We start from the raw sequence: 25,242 nt of genomic DNA on the forward strand, positions 1-25,242 counted from the left end.
GAAAATAAATATTTATTTGAGAAAAAAAAATATTTAAAATAGGAAAGAGAAAGAAACATGAATTGCCTGTTTTCCACATAATTTTAGCCACGGATTTGCCCGAACATATGTATAGATACACAAGGTTAATCTAATGACAGTAAAATTAACGCTTTCCATTGCAGTTCTGCCAAACTAGCAACGCTTATTCTAAAAATATTACAAATCATTAAAAATATAAAACTATTTGCTTCTAAGCGTTCATCACCTTTTAACAACCATTATTTTTTGAACAGCAAAGAGCTTAAGTACATGTCTTTTCTTAATTTTACACTCTGTGATCGCTGTCACCAACGCGTTGTTTGTCCAACAATATTTGGACACGACAATATAATTTAGAAAACGGCAAATAATTACAGAGTAAATTTAGCAAATATTTGACTATTTTTGCTCGCTTTTTAAAAGGTATAACTCTAGTACTCTATAGTGGTGAATTATATAAGCCTTCAAATTATTTAGAAATAGTGGTGGATGAAAATCTACTAAATTGAATTTATTAAACCAAGAATTACAATTGATAATCTACCACTTTAAAATATATATTTGCTGTCAGGAGCAAGTTAGCATCTCTGTACAACTTTTAACCATTATATAATCACCTGTGACATCCCTGAGATGCAATATGAGATCATGCATAAAATGAGTTACTGCATCATATATGCGTGAAAGCGAGACGGATAAGACCAACTTTTAAAAAGTAAAGCTGGTAACTAGCAAAGCTGGTAGTAAAACCATTTCAGTTTTAACTTATTTTCAAGAGGAGTAAATTTATTTTCTTCTTCAAACTATTTAACAAAATCTGCTTTTTCCACGGATAGAAGCAGTTTTGTATGTATTCCATAATTGAAAAAAAAAACTCGTAGGTTAGAGAAATTTAATGTTTCTGGAGAGAAAAAAATATGCTAGAATGAAATGCCTGCCGTAGTAGTTTTTGCCCTTTTCCGTCTTGGTATATCTAGGCTCTCAACATATACGATCATATACGATGAGATTAACGAATCCTAAATTACAGTGTGAAGGTAGTGTAATAATTAAAGAGATATTTTCTTCTTTTATCTACCACAATAAAAGGTTTCAAACAATCAAGTCTCAGTTCCAGACGCAATTTTGTTTCTATGCTTTTCCATTCCGGAGGACATTGATGCCCTTCGTCTCTTAAAGAAATGCAAATAATGAAGCAACTCTGTTACCATCTGAGAATTAAGACGTACTAGGAAATAAATTCTGTTACGATATCGTTAAATAAATTTGTTACCATCATTTTCTTTTAACGATTTTTTTTTCGTAAGCAGCCACTTAGCTTCAACTTTTGCCATGATATAAATACAATTAAGAAAACTTTGCTAAAGCCCAACATAATTGTGACCCAACTACCACCTATCAGAATACACAGTTAGGGAACCACTGCCATTCCAAGAAAAAAAAAGTTAAGTTCACCTTGTTCTTACTCACCTATCTCTTCCGGATTTACCAGAGGTGACTGGACGTCTTTCAACTCCAGACAGTTGGTCGTTCACAGAGGGAATTCCTCATGAGTGACAGCAAGACGCACGATTCAGAAATTTGAAACAGGAGAAAAAGAATTCAGGATCTCCCCGAAAGCGATCAGAAGAAAGGAAGGAAAAAAAAAGTATTTTTCAGTGGTCGTCCCTAGATAGTGGTAAGGAGGTCTCTTTTCCAAGGTGTCCGTCGGGCTCAGTCCCTTCAAATGTTCTGTTTCGTCCGCCCCGTCCGCAAGCCTACCTTCCCAATACGCCCGCCTCGCCTTGCTGATTGAATTTCGCAATCCGCGAACGTAATTTAGACGCTAAATTTACGTTATAATCATTTTAGCTGGGGAAAACGTCTTCTTTTGTTTGCCCTGAGTAGTGCGCATTACGGGGACCATCATCCTTTATTTACTTATCACTTTTTTGCGCTCCACCCCCCATCCCCTCATGTCTCCCTCCACTCTTTTTGGCATGTCATTCTCTCCTCTTGCGTTTTATTTTATTGGAGAGATTTTTTTTTCCCCTCCCTTCTTCTTAAAGGAGAATCTCCAAAGTTTGTTTATATCTACGCAATTATCCCCTTCCCATCTCAATGACCTGGTTTTAGGAGAAATGACCGAATCTTCTTGGATCTCTTTTCTTAGGAAAGTGAGTTATTGCATCAATTCTCCTCTCATCTTTAGATGAATGTGGGAGGAGCTAGAGACGATATTCCGCATCAGCGAGACCGACCACACCCCGTCACCATCCCGATCCAGCCAATGGCGAGAGAGGGGGGCGTCCCCCCGAAAGACGACCCGGGCATGCGGAGGGTATTGGAGGATCCGTACTAGACAGGTGATCCTTATAAGGCCGTATTCGTAGCGGTAACTTCATTAGTCACTTTTGGTTAGGCCGTCAGTTTCAACTGTGTTGTGAATCGTGTCTCTCCCATCAAGCCCCATATAGAAGAGGCATAGGCAAGATGGCCGATGACCAAAGACTACTGACCGGTGAAGACCGGACGGACAAGAGGAAGTGCGATGACTTTGCGGCCCTTTACGGCCTCGAGGGCGCAGCGGCGAGGGCGCTACCGGACCATTCCGGTAAGTCCTCTCCTTTTCACTCCAACCCTACCTCACCTCTCACTCTCTCTGCCCGTAATAAATTCAATAAATCAAGCCGAATTATAATGCACGCGGCGACGGTAATTGAATCGAGTACCCAAAATCTTCATTTTCAGTTTCTAATATAGAAGGAAGAGGAGGTTTATTAAATTCGAAAATTCTATTAAGGCCCATGTCGCCCATTTGTTCGCCTAATCCATTGGAATGATTGGAGGTGGCACTTTTTGTGCTTGCCTTTACGCGCCTTTTCCATCTCTTCACTTCAATTCTTCCCGTCAAAGACAACTGCCCCAGTCTTGATAACTTCTTACTATACTTGACCTTCGAATCTTTTGGCTTCTTTTTTTAATTCCGACTAACTTATTTAGATTTTTTTTAGAAATTTTTTCCTCGGTCTTTTTTCAGTTTTTTTTTCTTCTTTCTCTTAATCACATTAGTGGTCGCATTGACAAGGATAGACTTCAATACACTTAATTAAGGCAAGTGGTTTACCTCCACTTCATTAATTTTCTTTTAATTCTTACTAAACAAGATAATTGTTTTTAGCAGACGATCTAAAAATAACTCTTTCATATAATGTTTTTCTGGAAATCGTTTGAAGATTTTTCAAGTGTATTGTTCGCTTACAATAGATGCACGTTTACTATACTGAAGAATATTTAACATAAATTATCTATATTACTTAACATTTAATTTTTCGAAAGTGGTTTGGGGCTAAATTATTTTATTACTATGGAGTTGTGGCTCACTGAAAATTATTTTTACTCTCTACTTTTAAGGACTTTGGTTTTCTGAAAATACTTTATCTCATTACAAACCAGGTGAGTTAGAATTTTACGTTAAGATTATAATATATTGTGAACTAAACCAATGTGTTTATTTGTGGTTATTTGTTTTTATTTTATCATGTTGAAACTTTTTAACCTAACATAATCTTTGAGCATTTCAATCATTTAATAATTGCTGAAATATTTGGAATTCTAACAAAATATTTAAAACTTTTCCTAAATAAATTTGACAATTAAATGCTTTTATTTTCTATAATATTACATTACTTTTTAAATTATTAGTCTGAATTCAATTGTACTTGTATTATGCTTGAATGAATCAAACTGTTTATTTAATTAAAAACATATAGCATAATTTGTCAAATTATTAACATAATCATATATGTATTTTAATGTAATTTTCTAAATTATAGATATAATCATGAATGAAACATATTATAACATATATATTTATTGATTTAGACCCAAACGTATCATAATGTATCGAACAATTCATTTAACTATGAACGTATCATAGTATGATTTGTCACATTATTAGCATAATTATAAATGAACCATTTTATAATTTACCTACATATTTATTAATGTATCAGCAAAATAATTGTTAAATTGCTTACATAAATAAAAATTTATTATATTTAAACTCTTTAAAAATGTGATTCTAAGTTAATTTTTTTGTTCTTAATATATTTCAAGTGGATCTATTTTCATTTGAATTGAATATAATATAATATTAAAGATGAAATATTTTACATTATGAATCTTTAAATTTGTTTAACTTTTATATACTAACAGTTTGTTAAATTTTAAATGTTTACTTCTCTTGATAGAAAAACAGAATCCCCTGAGTATCTCTTAAAATAACCTTTTTTATATAATATTTTATAAAAAACATTTGATAATCGGGATGATAACCGATTCATTATAGTGTGTATGATAATCTTATTGATAGCTTATTGAATATAGTCTATTTGGTAATCTGATTGATTGCCTATTCATTATAGTCTATGTGATAATCCTATTGATAGCCTATTCAATATAGTCTATTTGGTAATCTTTTTGATAGCTTATTCAATATGTTCCATTTAACACTAGATTGCCTAAGGAAATCATTTTGACTGCTTTTAATTTCAATTAAAAAAACAATGATGTATATAATATCACAATTTCTTAGAATTTTGTACAACATATAAATTTTTTTATTGTTAATATTTACTAATAACTTGCTATATAATTGTAAACATTATAAAAAATATTAAAAATTAATTTTAAACAAATTTCTTTACTCATTAGTTATTCTTTTACAATCCAGTCATTTTGACTGCTTTTGGGCAATATAGTTTCAGTCTTTCTAGTGTTAATAATCTTTTTGATATCCTATTTGATATAATCTATTTGATAATCTTTTGATATTAAAAAATCCAAATTATAGTTTTTACTTAGATTCGATATTGACAACCATATATATATATATATATATATATACATATATCGCACCCCGGCAAGAAAAGTGTCATAACTATGTCGATATTTATATAACGTGCATGTTCGTTATAAGTTTTTGTAAATTTGAACATGCAAGCAAAAATTAAGAGATCGAAAAATAAACTGAAAGAACAAACATCATTTTAAAAAAATTTGTAGCATTCCGAACAAAACTAATTTCAGATTTAAAATCCACGAGCATGAATTGCGTAAGGTCAAGTATTTGTATAAATGCAACAAATAATTTGTTGCATTACATGCAACAAAAAATTTGTTGCATAATATTTTTCAGTTATTTTGAACTAAATTAATACAAAATAAAGAAAAAAAGTATGAAAAATATGTTTAATAAAAATTTTGCTTCATAGAGTTAAAATGGAATTTTTGAAAAAGAACAGAATCCTCTCTTATAACATTGACATGAATATTTTACATGTCGCACAGTAAAGAATATTTTACATGTCGCAATAATGAATCATTATAGTTTTGACAGGAACACAGGTTGTCATTTTTCTTTCAAGCTCATTATCTGTTAATTTAAAAAAAAGTATATCAAAAATGACTATTTAAATATGCATATTTATGCATATTTATTAATATGTGTTCTATTGTCAAGAACGATGAGTAAAAATAGTTAACGATGAGTAAAAACTGAAAAATTAGGAAATTTCTTTTCCTCCATAAATACATTGCTTTTTAATTTGCAACTTCCAGAAATTAGGAAATTTCTTTTCCTCCATCAATACATTGCTTTTTAATTTACTGCTTCCAGTGTTAAATCTTGTAACTACACATGAAAGTGTACACAGTTTTACCAATCTGCAAATATTAGACAGATTTTTTTAATTACAAATAACAGGAATGTTCCATTTGCCTACATTAACCTATTCTCTCCGATATCAAGATGGGCAATTCCATATGTGACGGAATGACATTTTGACTTGCAAAATAACAATTAATTGAAGTTTCTATGCATCTAATTTCAAATAAAATATTTTTTTTCTCATGCATATCATTATTATTGGCATAATGCGCTTCATAAACTAAAAAAACAGGATTTTCTATCTTTTTTACTTTTAATTTTACGAACTTTTTATTTGCGTGACGGAATGACATTTTGACAACCAAGCTTTTGGCATGCCGCTTAGAGCTGGTAGTTTCTGCGAATTTTGCAGCTATTATTTTTCTGAACTATTTTATACTTTCAGTATAATGTGTAAGCAATGTAAAATGTGAATTTGGAAAATTTACCTCAGGTTGGCTAGCAGTTATTAACATCTATTTGCTGTGACGGAATGACCGTGACGGAATGACAAAAAGTTTAGTAGAAGAAAGCCTTCATTTAAAAAATGTTTTATTAATATGTAAATGATAAACAGAATGTAACAGATAAACAGGATTAATATTTATGTAAGAATTAGTAAAAATTTCAACAGTTTGAAAATTAGGTTGTCTCTGAAGAGGTTTTATATCTAACTTGCCAATGTCACATCTTATCTTCGTTCTCAGGAAATTTATGCATTACTAAGACATGTGACGGAATGAAGTAAAAGAAGTTACTTTTATTTTTTATATTAAACTTAAAATGTTTAAATTTTATTCTATATGCATATTTTTATCAAAATATTTCAAAAGAAAGATACATTTCTTTTATTTAATAAGTATTTTTCAAGAAAACAATTTGAGCACAAATGTGAACAATTCACTTGTCAGCCATGTGATTACTTTAGAATACTGCCAGATTCAAAAAATTTAAAATTATCAAAAATGAAACGGCAATATGTAGACTTTGGCTATTTTTGAACATATTTTTAAAATAAAAATATGCAATTCATAAAAAAAAAATTTCACTTAAAAGTTGACACTTCCGTGGAATTGCCCAGATGTGAAAACGTGCGAACATATCTTTTAACTTTCAAATGAATTTTAAATCTAGCCCTTTCATTCGGATTGTTTTTATTAAGATTTAAGATTATTTAAGATTAAGATTTTTCCTTTAGTCGGTATATCCTATAGATTCAAGATATCTCCTTCAGTCGGAATATGCTCAATAGCTTTAAGATATCTTTCAGTAGGACTATACCTTACGACTTCAAGATGTCCCCTGTAGAAAGAAATAGCATCTTCATAATTTTGTCTCTGAATTCAATGGTTATACGTATTTTTATACTAATCTGGAGAGCTTATGATTAAAATTGTTCCTTAATCTCAAAAATGCTTCTATTTTTTTTCTTTAAGCTGCTATTCCTAATACTAAAAAATATTTGACCGCCTGTTAAATGTTTAATTAATATTTTTCAACCACTTTAAACATTGTGAGGAGCTGAAATGACTGAGTTGGCTGCTCTGCAATAGGAATATTCGGAAAATACTGACTTAATTTACGAAACTTTAAACATACCTATTTAATGGGCAAATCTATGCATAGTTCATTTTAAATGGTTTTTATTTAGTTGACCACATAAATAATTTAAGATTATTTATAAAATACCTTCATGGGAAAATTTTTGAGCTGTTTTAAAAGCTGTCGAAGTTAATAAATAAACATATATACCTATGTATTTTTATTTTAATTGTCATTTAACTATTATTAAGGAAAATGTCCCTTGTTCACTTTTGACAATTTCAAAGCATTAATAAAATTAAAAATAATATATATATATATATATATTATTTAAAAATCTTTAGTATAAATCTGATCGTATTCAATTTTCTAAATTGGTGCTTCTTTTCACTTAAATGTTTTATTTAAATTCTAGAATCAAAGACTAACAACGTTTTGATTTGGTAAATTTACGAAGAAATAATAAATTATTCTTTTAAATTTAATAATTATCATTATAAAATTTATTAAAAAATAGTTATTTATTCAAAGGGAAGAAGTGATAAAACATAAATTATCAGTTCATCAAAATATGATTTATCAATTGTAAATTGGTTTCCCAAGATCCTTTATTTATTTATTGTTTTTTGTTTTATCGGAAGCTTTTATAGTGGCAACAAAAATTTAAATTTTTAATTAAAACGCTTATTGGTAAAATTTTCCGATATAAGTTAATATCATGCAATTAATGTAATCGCGTAATAATAACCAACAATAATATGAGTATTGAGTATAGTAAAGTGCGGCGTGCTCTCTGCTTTCGCTTATATAATAATATGAATAAAGGATGATAACTGGTAAATATAAATGATAAATTAATGTTTACATTATAACTCTTATTAATTTTATGCTGATGAGAACTAAAGATATATGGGTCTTCATTGATTATTAAAAGTTATGCACCGTAAATTTTCTCCTCAGCATACCCTTCAACTAAGGAATTTTTATAGTTTAAAAAACATTTTTTTCTGGTTTTTCTGGAAAGGTGTTTTTTTAACCCTTTGACGCAGACGGTTCCTTTTATATTTTTTTTCTGACGCTCTAATTACAAGATAATATATATTTTGGTATTTTTTAATTATAAAAAGCAGTAGAATAGTTGCTAAAAAAATTTGTTGGATTATCGGATTTATATTTACTGAAATAAAAAATCCAAAAAATTAGTTTAAAAGAATTTTTTTTTTATTCATATTCAAAAATTTATCTGATTTTGTTAATTAACGAAATTTTAATGGTGCATAGCTGTTTCTTTTAGATCTAAATAAGTGCAAATAAGCGCAAATCTGAAAAATCGTTGCTTGAAAATGAGTCGTGTTTCGAAGATTTTACCTTTAACGCAGATAAACATACCGATGTTTCATGCAATTTTTCATAACCATATATTATTAAAATGTTAAATATATTATTTTTCACTTATTTTTTTACTTAAATTGATACAAAATAATGAAAAATATGTTTAATAAAAATTCTGCTTCAAAGGCTTAGTATTTTAATAAATTGGAATTAAAATATTAAGCCTTTGTCCACCACTACATATAAATAATTTAAGCAGAAATATAAAAGATCCTATAGCCAAATGGGTATGTTCTTAATGATTTGATCAAATTTAAATTCAAATTCTATTTGTTTTAAAAATTCAATGCACACTGGAATCAATCTTTCAAAAATCATCAGATGTTAGAGGTTATGATTCAGTGAGAATGCACTAAATAATAAAAGAACAATTATCTTCTGATTGAAATGTAGGATTTTTTGGTTAACAAATGGGGTTTAGCATTAAGTTGCCTAACAAGACATGCAAACAATTCAAACACACGTATTCCGCTTTTTCCCCAGTTTGTTCATGGTTATAGTGTTAGTAGGTTTAAACAAAATTCTTCCAGCTTTATTTTTTGATTCTTCGATCACTTCATAAAATCTTTTGCAGGAAACGGAGTAGTTGGTATGCTTTTCTTTTTTTTTCCTTCTTTTTTTTTTTTTTTTAAAAAGATTTAGCACCAGCTTTTTCTTATATATATATTATTTTTTTTCTTCAAAAAAACCAGTTTTAAATTCTTTTATTTAGCGTAACATTTTCATAAGTCGATATTTATATTCCAATTAATTCTTCGTATCATTTTTTTTCTGTTAATAATATTCTTCTGAAAATATATTATACAAATTGCGTGAACTATTTCCAAACTCTTCCCACGCTTTCAAACCATATTCATCTCTATCAAACATTCTTTTTTTATTCTCTTACAATGCAGCAAGTTAACTTTATTTAACTGCAATTTTAACTTTTTAATTAGCTTTATTTTCAAATTTGTTCTCTGAATTAGCTTTTGTTTCCTTTGATATACTTACTACACGTGAATTATTTTCAAGCATTATCGTATATTAACTTCCTATATACAATAACGATAATTTTATTAGCAATTAATTAATAAAAATTCTTTTTAATTTAATTTTTTAATAAGTTTTTATTTATTTTCTAACTAATTCTCTAACTTAGCTTTTGTTTTTTATGAAATTCTTCTGTTAGTATACTAAATACTATACGCCTTCCTGCACTTTCAAACAATGTGCATCCCCATCAAATGATTTAATTCACTAACAGGTCAACGATTTATCTTATTTTTTACATTGTATTATAATTTAACTTTTCAATTAGTTTTCATTAATTTTCCAATTGAGTCTTCTTTCTAGCTTTAGTTTCTGTCTATATTCTACAAATAGCATTGCATGCAAATTTCATGAAACAATTCCAAACTTTCCCAATGCTTTCAAGTCATATCCAACCTCTTTATTCTCTTACAAATCAATGATTTACTTTAATTTTATGATTTAGTTTTTTTTTATTTTCCAATTATTAATTCCAAAATTTAGCTTTTGCTTCTGTGAATATACTATGAGAAGTATGTGAATCGTTTCCAAATTCTTCCTATGTTTTAAACCATAGCTATCCTTATGAATTATTTTTATTCTCTAACAAATCAACGATCTATTTTAATTTGACTTATTAATTAGTTTTATTTCTTCCTAATTATTTTTTTAATTTAGCTTTTGTTTCTGCTACTATACCAAACAAATTTGTATTCCTACGCTTTAAAATAATATCCACTCTCATCCGAAATTTAATTCACTAACAATGATTTATTTTAATTTTGTTTATTTTCTAATTAATTCTTTAAATTAGCTTTTGTTTCTGTGAATATACTGTGCAAAGCATGTGAATCATTTCCAAACTCTTCCTATGCTTTAAACCATATGCATCCTCATCAAATATTTTTATTCTCTAACACGTCAAAACGATCTATTTCAATTTTACATATTACATAAGAAGTTTTTATTTATTTTGTAATTAATTCTTTAATTTTCTTTTGCTTCTGTGAATATATTAACTTTTTTTCTTAAATATGTTACAGTCTATGTTAACTTTTCTACCACTTTTAATTTAGGTTTCCATTTGTTAATAACTTCAGCTTTCTTGAAATGCGCTTGAATAAAATTCGCAACCATTTTTTAGTATAAGAAAACGAATAAAAGTTATAAAAATTCATAATTTCCTCTGATGGTTGTAGCATTTATAAAATTTATTTTACGAATGAAGAAAAATAAAAGTCAATAAGTTCCAAATAGGTTGTGGTAAATATACTTACCACCAAAAAAATGGCATTAAAATTAAATTTTTATAAGCTAAATTAGTTTTTCTTTCCTTATATCAATAACTATTCTGATATGAATTTTAATTCCAAAAATTCTTTAATTTACCTTTAATAGAAATAAATGGTCCACTAAATAGTTAAGTACAAATTCTTTCCAACTGTCTGTATGAAGATTCTCTTAGCAGTACAAATCTAGATTTTTATTTGCTTCACGTTCTTATGCTAATATGTTATTCTTGTTTAATTTTTTTGTATGAAATTATGAGTTTTTTTATTATTTATATTTGGTTTCATGTTAAGTTATCACAAATAAAATCAGCGTTAATACTAATTAAAAAAAAAAAAAAGAATTATTTTTTTAATTCTTCCAATGCTTTCAAACCATATGCATTCTAATCAAATATTTTTATTCTCTAACAAGTCAAAACGATCTATTTTAATTTTACATATTACGTAAGAAGTTTTTATTTATTTTCTAATTAATTCAATAATTTTCTTTTGCTTCAGTGAATATACTATCTGAAATAAATGAATGGATATTACTCTGCATGAATATACTATACGAGTGAAATAGAAATCCCATATTAGTTATTTGACGAATAAATTTAGATTTATTTTAATCAAATTTTATCGTTAAAGAGAATAGTGAGTCACAATTTTTTTAAAAGAAAAGCATTTATTATGCATGAGTAAACGCACTACTTCTCTAAAGAATCACAATATGGGGTGGGGATTATTACAATAATGTTAACCGTTTACTCAAAAGCATGTATTTTTTCAATTGATGATATAAAAAAATTTCATTAGTTCTACATTTTAGCTCATTATAATTTTTTATGAAGCTCATCATTGCCACATTTTTTACCATATAGTAATATAATTTTTTTTCCTTGTGCCTATTGTTTAACCCTTTCTAAAGCCATGGTAAGTAATCTTGCCACCAATTTCATACCTGCCAACTTTCACTCGTTCCGAGAATGGATTTTCAGAGTGGTTGTAAAACAATAATGAAAAACAATCTGACTCAAAAGCATATTTATTTTATGATCCCGTTTAAATTCGCTTGCGCAAATATTATTATGCTTTTATATATTTATTGTAATTTTTTATATGTAGTGGTGGTCAAACTCATTTATAATTATCATTATAATTCAAAAAGTTAATTGGAATAAACTGAGTTTTGCTACCACTTTAAATATGAAAATAAAATCTTCCGGAAAATCCGGAAGAGTTGGCAGGTATGCAACCTTTAAACTCCATGTTAACTTTTCTACCATTTTTAATGTAGATTTCCATTTTTTAATAACTTTAGCTTACCTGAAATGTGCTTGAATAAAATTTTTTAGTATAAGAAAGGGCAACCATTTTTTAGTATAAGAAAACGAATAAAAGTTATAAAATGCATAATTCCTTCTGAAGTTTGTAGCATTTATAAAATTTATTTTACAAGTAAAGAAAAATAAAAGTCAATAAGTTCCTAATAGGTTGTGGTAAATGTATTTATCACCACACACAAAAAAATGGCATTAAAATTTAAATTAATTTTTTCTTTTCTTGTATCAATAACTATTTTGATATGAATTTCAGTTCCAAAAATTCTTTTATTTACCTTTACCAGAAATAAATGGTCCTCTAAAGGGTTAAGTATAAATTCTTTCTAATTGCCTGTATGAAGACTCTCCTTAACAGTACAAATCTAAATTTTTATTTGTTTTATGTTCGTATGTTAATATGTTTTTCTTCTTTAATTTGGTTGCAAGAAAATATGAGTTTTTTTTATTATTTATATTTAGTTTCATGTTAAGTTATCACAAATACAATCAACGTTAATAATTTCAACAAAAAAAAAATATTTTTTTAATTCTTCCTATGCTTTAAATCCATATGCATTCTAATCAAATATTTTTATTTTCTATCAAGTCAACAATCTTTTTTAATTTAGCTTATTAATTATTTTTATCTTATTTATTTTCTAATTAACTCTTTATTTAGCTTTCGTTTCTGTGTATATACTGTGCGAAAGACATGAATTGTTATCAAATTTTTCCTATTCCTTCAAACCATATCCATCCTCATCAAATATTTTTATTCTCTAACAAGTCAAAGAAATCCGCAAACCAAAATGTCTTCCAAAAGACTCCAACAGTTCGACAGCATCTCTCAACGATGGATCCCCAAGACTCCTTCATCCCGATCAATGGCGATCAAATCCGCATGCTCCGCATCTTCTCTTCGGCGAGAATCGTCTGCGCGATCAGGCTAACATCCCCCGGGGGGTTCAATCCCCATTCCCCGCATCCCGAAGAAAAGACGCTCTTTTTCGTCAAAAGACTTATTCTCGCGCTGTGGGAATTCATGTCAGGCATCTCTTATCTTAGGTTGAAGCCGTGCATTTTCTGAACTAAAAGTTCTCATCGATTGGAAATTCGTGTAGGGAATTTTGATGAAAAATTTTTGAGATTTAGGGAAATCAGTTGATGGAGAGGGAAAATGAACTGTGATATGAATAAAATCAACATTCTGGTTTGAGTTTTGTGTTGAAATGAGTTTTTAATAAAATTATTACAAATATTTGAAAGGAAAACATTGAGGAAAAGCAAATGAATATTTATGGCAGACGTGTTGTTAATTTATTCCTCATATGTTAATTACTTTTTGAATTAATTGAGAAGGGTATATGCGAAGAAGATTTTCTTTTGAATGTTATGAATATTATTCTCACTCTTTTCTCTTGTACATAATGTAGAGTATAATATAAATGAATCTGCTGAGGTTGACAACTCTCACGTTCATGAAAAGGACACCATACCACGGGAAAAACTAAACGTTACAAATTCTCCTTCACCTTCATTACTCATTTAAAATTTAAAGGAAAGAAAAAGTGAGTTCAGACAAACTTAGAGTAAGATATGAAGTTTTAAATACTGGAGAAAAAAAATTTAGAAGCTATCAAAAGGAAAATAAGTTATGAGAAGATAACTTACGATTACACAATGTAAAATTTCTCTTCTAATAATTTGCATTTTGATAATTTGTAATATTTTTTCAGCAACTGAAAATTTATGACCTTCTATAGGTTAACCAGAACTCACGTTTTCTTTCTTTTAAATTTTAATTTAGTAATTGAGGGGAAAGAGAATTTGCGACGAAAAGTTTCTCCCATGGTATGGCGTATGCTAGAGAGATTTAGCATAGCAATGTTGAAATAAAAATTACAGTTGGAAAGGTTTTCTAAATTTTAACGTTTCATTTACTGACTGTATAACAAAGTAACATTTTTATATTTCTTAAAATATAAAGGGGTAGCAAAACTTATTTCCTTTATTTGAAAAAAACCGGAACATTCATATTTACAATAGAAAATTGCGCATTCATAGTTGGATGAAAATTGCACAACTTTTATAAAATTAGTATTGTCTGGAATAGTATGTAACCTGTTAATTCAAAGGCAAACAAACTACAACTTCTGACCCCCAAATTCTGACATCCGAAATATAGAACATAGCCGCAATCTGGGAAAGATGGTCCCAATAGTTTGTTCAAGAGAGAAATCCAAAGTTTGGACGCTTTAATATGAATATATGTTCGAATTGTTGTGATAGATAGAACAATTTAAGATACCTAACTTTTAAAATTAAGATTTATACATTTTAAATATTAATGTTGCTACCACTAAGGAAAAAATAAAGATCGTGCAAGTTGGCACTTGAAGAAATATAAAATAAATTGAAGTACAGGGGAGAGGCAAAATTATAGCAACATTTCTATATTGTTTCTATGTAAATAATCATTCATTCAGCAATAAAAGTTTTGTAAGATTTTACATGGCAAAAATGCTTTCACTTTTTAAAAGTTCATGCTTGAAACTTTTTAAATGAAGTCCTTTTTATCCATGCAAAATTTGCATCGACCAAAATGAGTTCTGAGTGAGTTAAATGAGTTAAAGGATGCTTTCTTTTTTTTTTCTAGACCACTATCAATAAAAAGAAATATTCTAAATTATCTCTCTCTCTCTCTCTCTCTCTCTCTCTCTATATATATATATATATATATATATATATATATATATATATATATATATATATATATATATATATATATATATATATATATATATATATATATATATATATATATATATATATATATATATATATATATATATATAATACATAAATAAATACAAGAAAGCACGAAGAAAGTTCGAAAGTTAAGAAAAACAATAAGTTTCATTTATTGCGCTTAAGCTGCAAGTAAACAGAACTCAAAATGAAGAAGTTCAAAATGAAGAATAAAACAAAGAAAAATTATAGACATATAAAAAAAAGGGGGGGGGGGAATAATAAATAAAAAAACAACAAACAATAGTTTATATAGATATATATATATATAAAAAATAAAAAAAGGAATGAAATTTTATTGAAAAAACCGGGAAAAAAATGTTTTGCGGATATAATCGTGTGGGCTGAAGAAAAGATTATATCTTTTTTTTCCGGTTTTTTTAATAAAATTTCATTCTTTTTTTTATTTATATATATATATATATATATATATATATATATAAACTATAAACTATTGTTTGTTATTTTTTTACTTATTATTCCCCCCCCCCTTTTTTTTTAATATCTCTATAATTTTTCTTAGCTTTATTCTTCATTTTGAACTTATATATATATATATATATATATATATATATATATATATATATATATATATATATGTTATATATATATATATATATATATATATATATATATATATGTTATATATATATATATATATATATGTATATATATAGTCTCCAAAGATTTGAGCTTCGGCTACGTTTAAATTTTTCTCCACTCAGATGAATGAATTAGGGGCCCTGTCGGGGCCAAAACTTAGACAACAACCTCGCATAGGTATGTAGATATATGTCTTTTCCTTATTTTGTTTTCCGGCTTTTTAATTTTTTTAAATCTCGAAATATTTCTAAAAACATTTCATTTATAATTAATTTTTCCTCTTCTCTTTAAATATATGTATTCTTACTTTTTTTTTTTGTATATATAAAAGATATAAATGCAATAATATTGAAAAAATAAAATACATAATTCCAAGCCGTGACAGCTTGGAAACTTTTTATAAAGAAGAAAAAACTTTTTTTATGATGAAATAATACAAAATAAGTTATTACCTCGTAAGAGAGAACTAAGAGGATTACATATATATATATATATATATATATATATATATATATATATATATATACTATAACATAAGGTGGTGCTCACAAATGTATTACGCAATTAATGATTGTCTCATATTTGCTTGCAATTTTAAATTTTTTTAAAGCCCATGGAAATCCTGAAATTTGCCTAGTTAATAGATCTGACATGTTTAAATTGCTGATTTTTTAAACGTTAAATATGAATATTTTCATAAAATCTTTAAAAATCAAGAGTCTTGAATTTAAACATGGCTTAACGAAAAATAATAAAAAATATTCTCTTCAACTACTATACAAATTATCAACTAATAAACACACTCTGAACTTTACATTATTATTAATAACATTAATAAATATTCTTAAATGTAACTTAAATATTCTTAAATATTCTTAAAATTAAACAGCGCGTAAGACAGATTTATTTTATAGGAAATCCATAAAATGCAAAATTACTGGCAAAACAATAAAAAAATATGATTCAAAGATATTTTTAAATTATATTGGTTATAGTGATAATCAAATATTTTAATCACACAGAGCCAAGATTACAACTATAGTCTTTATGTTTCAACATAAACATTCTATTAGCACACACTTTTATTCAACTATGTCAGAACTTAACCTATAAAAGACTACTGTTGCGTAAATGCAACATGTTTAATCATAAAAAATGCTGTTGTGTAAACCTCGTATATACATGATTATTATGCTTAGCATATACGATATTATGTATGCGGGGACACCATGGGCTAGTAAAAATGTAAAAAAAGAAGACTAGTAAATAGTAAAATTCCATTAAATAAATTAAAAATTAACAAATGTGTCTAACATATGTTTTTAGTTTACTAATGGAAGTGTATGCAATTAATGTTTTTGCTTTAAATATGAATAATTTGTAATGTAGATCGTGGTGGTAATTTTGATTGAATTATTAATTATATCAAATAAATATAAATGAATAAATAGTCGCTACCACTTCTTACATTATAGTCCCCCCTTGCGTATGTGCTTAAACTAATCGTATATTTTTTTACTTTTAACCACCTCTTTAGTTGTTCTTCATTAGTTAGTCTTTGTTTAGTTTAGTTCTTGATCCTCTGTATATCCAGAACTGTGTATTCTCTAAATGTTATGGAATGATTTCTTAATGAGATTATGTTCAACAAATACATTTTAAAAAATAATTAAAGCAATTTCATTTTTTTTTAAATATGAAACACCGTTTATCACTTACGATTATAAAATATATCTTATATAATATACTAAACAATATATATTAGCAATATAAATAATGTAATAAGCAAAATAATTAGTTTGTGGAAAAATTAACAGAAATCTTTGTAACGAAATATAGAACAAGATGAACAAACCAATTACACTCATTACATTTTTTGTTGTTGTTGATCTTGCCTAATTCGGGTGGGGAAATTTCAATTTTGAAATTGGTTTTCCTACAAAAGCTTCAGATGTCATTTTTACTCTATTCTTTGTCGAGTTGTACAAGTTTAAAAATGGCGTATATAACAGGTGGTATATTGTTGATACAAACTACAAGGGAAGTTAAGGCACATCATCAGGATTAAACTTGCATAAGACCCATGCTTAGAAATATCGTCGTACGTGACTAGGGGCGCTTCCCTATTATGACCTATTCAGACGCACAAGCAGAAACAGTTCATAATAGGAAAGCGCCCTGTTATGGGTTCTTATGGAAGTTTTAATCCTGATGATGAGTCCTATCTTTCCTACCTGTTTGTCACAACATTTATGCAACTCCCTGTTGTCTCTTATAACCCTATGAACTTGTACATTTCGACAAAAAAAAATAACAAAAATGTCATTAAAAAAACTATAGCTTGGAGAGAGAAACCAATTGCGGATTTGAAATCAGAGACGTGAAAATATTCAAGATCCGTTCAAAAAAATCTCATACAACAAAAAATGAAAAAGAAAAAGTTCTCCAATATCATTATCGTCACTGGCTATATGTCTATCTCTCGAAAATAAATTAATAATTGTAAATTATAATAATTACAAAAATAAATTAAAAATTATTTAACTAAGAAACATTTTTCTTTGTGAAGATTCTATGCAAATGACGTGATTGAAAATCTGAACTAAATCAACAATTTCTTTTTTAAAATTTAAATTGCTGCTTTCTTTCTTAATAAAATGCTACAAATCATCTTTTAATGAGGAATTTTTCAGAAACTATCATATAGGAGAATGTACAACATATTAATATAGATAAAATTTACTCTTTGCACTTCGAGTACTTTAAAATGCTGCTAGAACAAATGTCAGCACCAAATCACTCAAAATACAGTATTTTTACATAATTTTTAAAATTCTTAAAATTATTGTGGTTTCTAAATAAAAGTTTTTTATTTTTGAGTGATAACTCTTGACGTCACCTCGGAGGTGACATCGGAGTGCAAGGGGTTAAAATGCAAAGTATTGTATATCATGAAATGCCCTTTGGTAATTCTCTTTACATTTATTTGATGAAATTAAATATGACTTCCCTAGGATGATGATTTTCAGTAGTAAAATGAAAGTTGAATAACAATGGGATACCCGTAAGTGACGTAGTGTGGATATCTCGATCCTGATTGGTTATTAAAACATGGCCTTTCTTTACATTAGCAACTGTTCTTTCCATTCTATTTCGAGTAAGCCAAGCCCGCCAAGCATAAATTATCTTAAGTGACACATTCTGTATTCTTTCACGATGGCTCTTTCGCAAATATTTCACTTCTTTCACTATATATTTCTTACTTAACGCAAAGACATGCATGAAGGACATGCAAAGACATGCATGACATAAACAAACTAATTAAGTATCCAAGTTGCCAGGTACACAAAACAAAAATATATCACGCTTATAGTAAAATATATTAACAAATAATGCATATCAGTTGAGTAAAAGATGTAGAAGAGAAAGAATTATATTTTAGCAAATTTGATGTGCGATACGTTGCTGCATGTAATTAATTTCATGTTAATTAGCATCCTAACTTATGTGCAGAACATCCTAACTTAACTTTAACACGCCATTTTGCTCATAAGCAATCAGCCGGCGCTGACGTCATAAGTCACATGTGTGGATATCTGTGATCTGCTTTTTCTTGAAGTACAGGTTTCCAATTACAGGCAAAAGCATATGTTTTATCATGCAAGAGCTTAAATACACAATAGTATTAACTTTAACATCTTAATCGTTTAATCGTAAACTTGAATATAAGTTTAATTTACTTACATGTGGAGGTTGTTAAAATAATAAAATTATAAATTCAAAAAATGAAATAAATAGAAAGCAAAAATTTTACTACCACTTTAAATTTAGACATAAAATTTTTCGCATAATGTATAAAAGTTGGAAGCAATCCAAATATCAATATTTTTGGAGAATATCCCTTACGCAATCTTAATACCATTGTAAGCTTAAAGCAAATTCATCCTTGTTTCTGCCTCTTAAAATGTGAAGTACCATTATCAATTTAAAGACAATTCCGTGGTTGTTGCAAAGGTTGCTAAATCTCAATTTAACAAATTCATAAAAGAAAAGTTTTTCTGAAATAAAAAACTCTTACAAAAATCAAATAAATGGAAACCAGAAACCAATAATGATTTTGCGTGAGAATGACAGGAGCAGTCGATCTATTCGATTAAGGTAAATTCATTCTCCCATTTAAAATTATCGCCAACACAGCCTGATTCCTTGCTTAGTGTATCCATAGTAACAAGCCTTTAATGTTTTTAAGAGCTCCATCAATGATGTAATAAAAGTCAATTTGAAGTTTTTCGCAGTTTTAAAATGAGATTGTTTTATTTTTCTTTGAAAAAATTGGAGGGGAAAATGCCATTTTTCTTTTCCCGTAATTTGATCCGTCTTTCACCAGCGCCAAATGGAAATTAGTACGAGGAATAGTTTTCTGATTGAGTATAAAAGATGATACGTGGACGAATAAATTTATCATGTGCTTAATATTTCATTGAGAAACATTAAGATACATTCAATATAAAAATCAGAGCTCTTTTGCTTTTATTTAGTGATAGCATTTTTTATTACTTTATTTCGAAACACTTCCCCCAAAATATGAAAAATTTATTTAACCTTTTTGCGCCGACTGTCACAAATACGTGCCACCATAAAACCGTATCAATCAGGGTAAAAAGATAAAACTGGTATTCAAAATATTTCTTTAGCAGTTTATTTGTGGGGGGAGTTATAATTGTTTGATTTATTTAATTCACCATTACTTTGTTCAAAATAAAACTATTTGGTTATACCTTGAATTAACGTTGATTATATATATGATTAAACTAACAATAATTAAAGTAAAAGCAAAGTAAGTCTGTCAAATTAGAAACGACTACATTTAAGTTACCGTTTTTTATTTAACACGTTCACGCCGGGGTGACCCACCGGTGGGTCACGCTAGATTGTCTCATCGGGCGGCGCATCGGAATAAAAACTGGTAACAAATAAATTTCATTTTTTACTTTTTTTCCGGGAATAATAAAAATCTCTAACTACCAATTGCTTTTAACGGATGCAATTTTTATATTGAATTGCTTCTTCGCCGTGAAAAATTTCTTTACAGTGAATTGTTATTGTTGAGAGTAGATTAACTCCTTCCGAATATTATTTAATATTGAAATAGTTATTCTACCAGTGTTTTATCTTTTCCGTCCCACTTTCAGGCGCAACACCCGGCGTGAACGTGTTAAATACAGCTTGATTCTGATTTTTAACCAGGGTTGAAAGCCAATATATATCGAGACGGAAAAGAGTAAAAATTGGTAACAAATAAATTTCATTCTTTAGTTTTTTTCCAGGAATAATAAAAATCCATAACTACCAATTGTCTTTAATGGATGCAATTTTTATATTGAATAGCTTCTTCGCCGTGACAAATTTCCTTTCAGCGAATTGTTACTGTTGAGAATAGATTAACTCCTCCCGAATATTATCTGATATTGAAATAGTTCTTCTACCAGTGTTTTCTCTTTTCCGTCCCGCTTTCAGGCCTGTTTTGTACGAATCCTTTTCTGAATCACCCGTCCCCAAGGGGTTAACGCGCATTCATAACTTTAAATTAATTCTTTTCCTTAATACACTTTTATATATTTACATTAACGCTTTTTTACATTGTTTTATGACAATGCAGAAAGACAATCAAAATAAAAGATAAATAACAATAAATAAATAAAATTTCCAATTTTTTCTGGTTTCGATCACCAATCCTCACGATTTGTGTTTCTTGACATTGAATAGTTTCTGATTTCTTTGCGGTAAAATTTAAATATAATTATTATTTCGCCCTACTCCCATTGCGATTTCATCCACAATTTTGTTAATTTAAATTATTATGAAATTTTTGGGTACTACGAAAATTCGCAATATGCTTTTCACCCACACTGATTTTATAAAAATTGTACTAAAAGTTAATACCTAATCATGTTTTCGATTTTGTATATATTATTTTAATTGTGTTTGTGCAAAACTGGTCAGCATAACGTAAATATGGCTTATAGCTGATCAATAATTGTAAAAACGGGATTTAAAATTGCATACCGATTATCTTAAAATATTATTTTAATGAGCTTATATCATAGGATTATTACTTCATAATAAACACCGCTTGTAGTTTTAGCCTTTAAATTGGAATAGTAATTAAAATTAGAAACCTAATTTTACTAAAGAAAACTAAGAAAGATTGAGAAATAAATATTACGGGGATTAAAGAATGATTTTACGAGTCTAAACAATGCATTTAAAACTTATACTAATTTTATACGGATGATATGCCAATGAGAATGCAGAACCTGGTTATCATTTTCATTCGATTTTTATGTACGTAGATTTATTCTCTTCTGCGTCATTATATATTTCGATAATTAATTTAGATTTGGTTAACTTATACGTTATTTAAGAAAGACGTTCTTTTGATGGGAATAAAATACCATTAAATACACTAACGGAGTGATGGTCCCTTACATATTGATCTCTTTACTTTGATTGAAAAAGTATACATTGCTTCTCTGTTTTTGTGAATGCTTTCAAGCAGATTCAGCTCTCTCATAATAGACTTGAAAAAAAGTTAATTTATATTTGGAACCTTCTTCCACTCCAAAATTCTCAAATCTTATTTTAATGAATTACAAGAATTCTTGTTCATTAATGTAAATCCTATGTTAAAAGTTCTTTCTGGTGGAAAACAAGTACCATTAAACGGAAATACAGAGTGGTGGTCCATTATCTACAATATAGATCTGCAATAGTCCTCTTTACTTTGATTGATTAAAGACACTCAAAAACTGTCATTCAGAATCTTCATACCTTGCAGATGACTGCAAAATTTAAATGCTTGACAAAATAAATAAATATTGTGACAAAATTAAAGAATTAAACTTTCCCGATAAACTTATATTTTTAAAAAAATATACATAACTGAGAATCGTCTTCCTCTATGATCTTCGAATTATTTAAACAAACTATTCGATGATCATTCTTGCTCATCAAAATAAATTCTATGTCGCGAGTTCTTATTGATGGGGGGGAAAAAGTACCGATAAACACACCTACGGAGTGGTGGCCCATTACATTTAGATCAACAATAGTCCTCTTTACTTTGATTGATGAAAAACATTCACTATCATCCAGTACCTTAATCCATTGCAGATACTAACTGCAAAATTTAAATGTTTGACAAAATAAATGAAGTTTGCACAAAATTAAAGAACTAAAGTTTCCCAATAAATTTAATTTCTGTTTTTTGAAATATATAATTGAAAATCGTTTTCCACTATGATCTTCGATTATCTAAACAAACTATTCGATGATCATTCTTGTTCATCAAAATAAATTCTATGTCGCGATTTCTTATTGATGGAGAAAAAAAAATAGTACCATTAAACACACATACGGAGTGGTGGTCCATTACATGCGCGTTACATTTCTATCTACAATAGTTCTCTATACTTTAGCTAGAGAAAAAAAATTTACATTGCTTCTCTTTATTAAGATCACCCCAACACAGATTCCGCTTTCCGAAAGAGGGGTGCAATAATACAAAAATACTAGACTTGAACAATGCTCATTGCTATTCTATTATTCATTATGCTTTCAAAGTACTTCATTTTCACTCAATCCCTTTTCAAAAGGACCCCCTTTTTATGAAGGGCCTGACAAAAAGTGACGAACAAGTGCAGGGGTCCTCCCCAGAGCATGAAAGTTGACATATGAGTGCTTTAATCCGGGGATGTGTTTGGTTAAGAGCGATGACAATGCGCGGTTGCTAACACGCGCCGCGTGCACACAAACACGTGCCACGTGTGGGGGTGTGAAGGCCTGAATGGGGGTCAAAGTGTCCGCACCTGCCCCCACGCCCCTCAAATTAGACAGCGATGTCGGGCCCCGTGTCGTTTGACATGAACCCAACTGGAAGGTCTATTGTTGATTAACAAAAAGTGGTTGTACAAGAAAAGGGATTTAACAGATTTTGGAACAGATTTGATGCTTGTTTTGTAAGATAAAAGAAGCGTAGTAAGGTGTTGATGGAAATATGTTCACTAAATTACAAACACTTGTTCCGAATCGAAATCTAAAATAGCTTTATCTTTTTTGAATAATACATAGAAAAACATATGGTCCTTGTAATTTAAAATTTATAATATACATGTATGTAAACTATCCATAAAACACCAGTTTATTTCTTTCTTTTATTGGAAAAAGTAATTGCCTATAACAACCATTTACTAAAAATTTTTAAAGGTATTCATTTAGTACAATTTTCTCAAATAAATAACAATTATGTTATTAAACTAAAAAATAAATGATAATTTTAAGTTTTTTCTTTTTCTTCTTTTTTATCAAAGAGGAAAGAAAGATGGAAGGCTCAACAGGTGATATTATACAAGACTAGAAAATGTTATTGAATAAAATATATGATCAATAACTAACTCATCATAACTAACTCCTCATCAAAGGTAAACCTTTTGTGAGGAGATTTCAATGAAAGATATTTTGATACAAAAGTTATTAATTTACTTAAAAATGCAAGATATTATAATATATTATAAATGTTAAATTTCGTTCTTGAATCTGAAGATTATTCTATATCAGGATGGGGACAATCCGTGAAAAAATTTAAAGTTGAGAGGAAACGTGGACATGATAAATGTAATAGATTTACTTTTGCCTAAATTTAATTTTAAGATATTTCGTTTGCTCCTACTGTAGGTTCGTTATAATTAATTTAATTATTGTTTTAGCCTGAAAATTATGTCGGGCTCTTATAGCACTAACTGGTACCTTTTTAGGGAGTAATAGTCAATATGATTCAAGTTTAATTTTTCGCAACAAAAAAAGTTGTGTGCATTAAAATAAAATTAGTTAAATGAAAATGTTTACGTTCACTCTTTTTATTAAGTAAAGCATTCATAAACGAAGATAACTGACAAAATTTTGTGTTAATTGATTTATTTTAAACGTTTTAAATTTTATAAAATAAAACTTCGCTCAAAATTTGAGTTTCTTGTAATATTAATTCATTTAATCTATCATTCATCAGATCCTACATATTTGTTTTAATTGCTTAAATATCGTGGTGACTAAATCATAGTGAATCAGATTTATTGTGTCAAATTATTTGATATAAAATATTTAATAATTACATTTCCTACTACATTAAATATTCAAGAAAAATCTCTTGTAAAATAAGAAGTTGGAATGAAAGCATGTATTAAACTTTAACAATAATTATTATAAAGAATTTTAAGACTATTTTCTTATGATTGTATTTTATGACTAAAATAAGTTCAATTTTGATTTTACTTCCTTTTATTATAAATAACAAAAGCAGGTATGCCAACTTTCTACGCTTTTTGTAAAAATTTATTCCAGTGGTAGCTAAGTTAATGCTTTAATGCATTATTTTTTATCCATTTAAACTTATTTTCCACACCATTACCTATAAATAATTTCAGAGTTCATATGAAAAGCTACTTTTTACGAACTGCTTAGTGGTAAGGCTCTTAAAATGCTGTCAAAACTACCAAAACTTTCGAAAGCCTTGACTTTAAAATAT

At 28.2% G+C, this 25,242-nt stretch overlaps 1 protein-coding gene and 1 long non-coding RNA gene across 3 annotated transcripts in view; one reads left to right on the forward strand and one right to left on the reverse strand.

The window, feature by feature from the left end:
* The window catches only part of LOC139426401 (uncharacterized), a 69,589-nt gene extending 67,171 nt beyond the window's left edge, over positions 1–2,418 (reverse strand). The window contains exon 1 of the long non-coding RNA XR_011637673.2: positions 1,492–2,418. This is a non-coding gene — a long non-coding RNA (uncharacterized LOC139426401). The remainder of the gene's footprint in view (positions 1–1,491) is intronic.
* The window catches only part of LOC107446479 (homeobox protein unc-42-like), an 83,119-nt gene continuing 60,215 nt past the window's right edge, over positions 2,339–25,242 (forward strand). The window contains exon 1 of one of the 2 annotated variants that reach the window (XM_071185179.2): positions 2,339–2,614. In XM_071185179.2, the coding sequence (XP_071041280.1) occupies positions 2,494–2,614 (121 nt within the window). In that variant the 5' untranslated portion in view covers positions 2,339–2,493. Of the gene's footprint in view, positions 2,615–2,894; positions 3,457–25,242 lie in introns of those variants that run through there. The other variant, XM_043054190.3, reaches the window with a different exon arrangement.

Source organism: Parasteatoda tepidariorum, chromosome 5, assembly GCF_982258835.1.
Source record: "Parasteatoda tepidariorum strain Cologne lab strain chromosome 5, Ptep-v5.0, whole genome shotgun sequence".
Classification (NCBI taxonomy): Eukaryota; Metazoa; Arthropoda; class Arachnida; order Araneae; family Theridiidae; genus Parasteatoda; species Parasteatoda tepidariorum.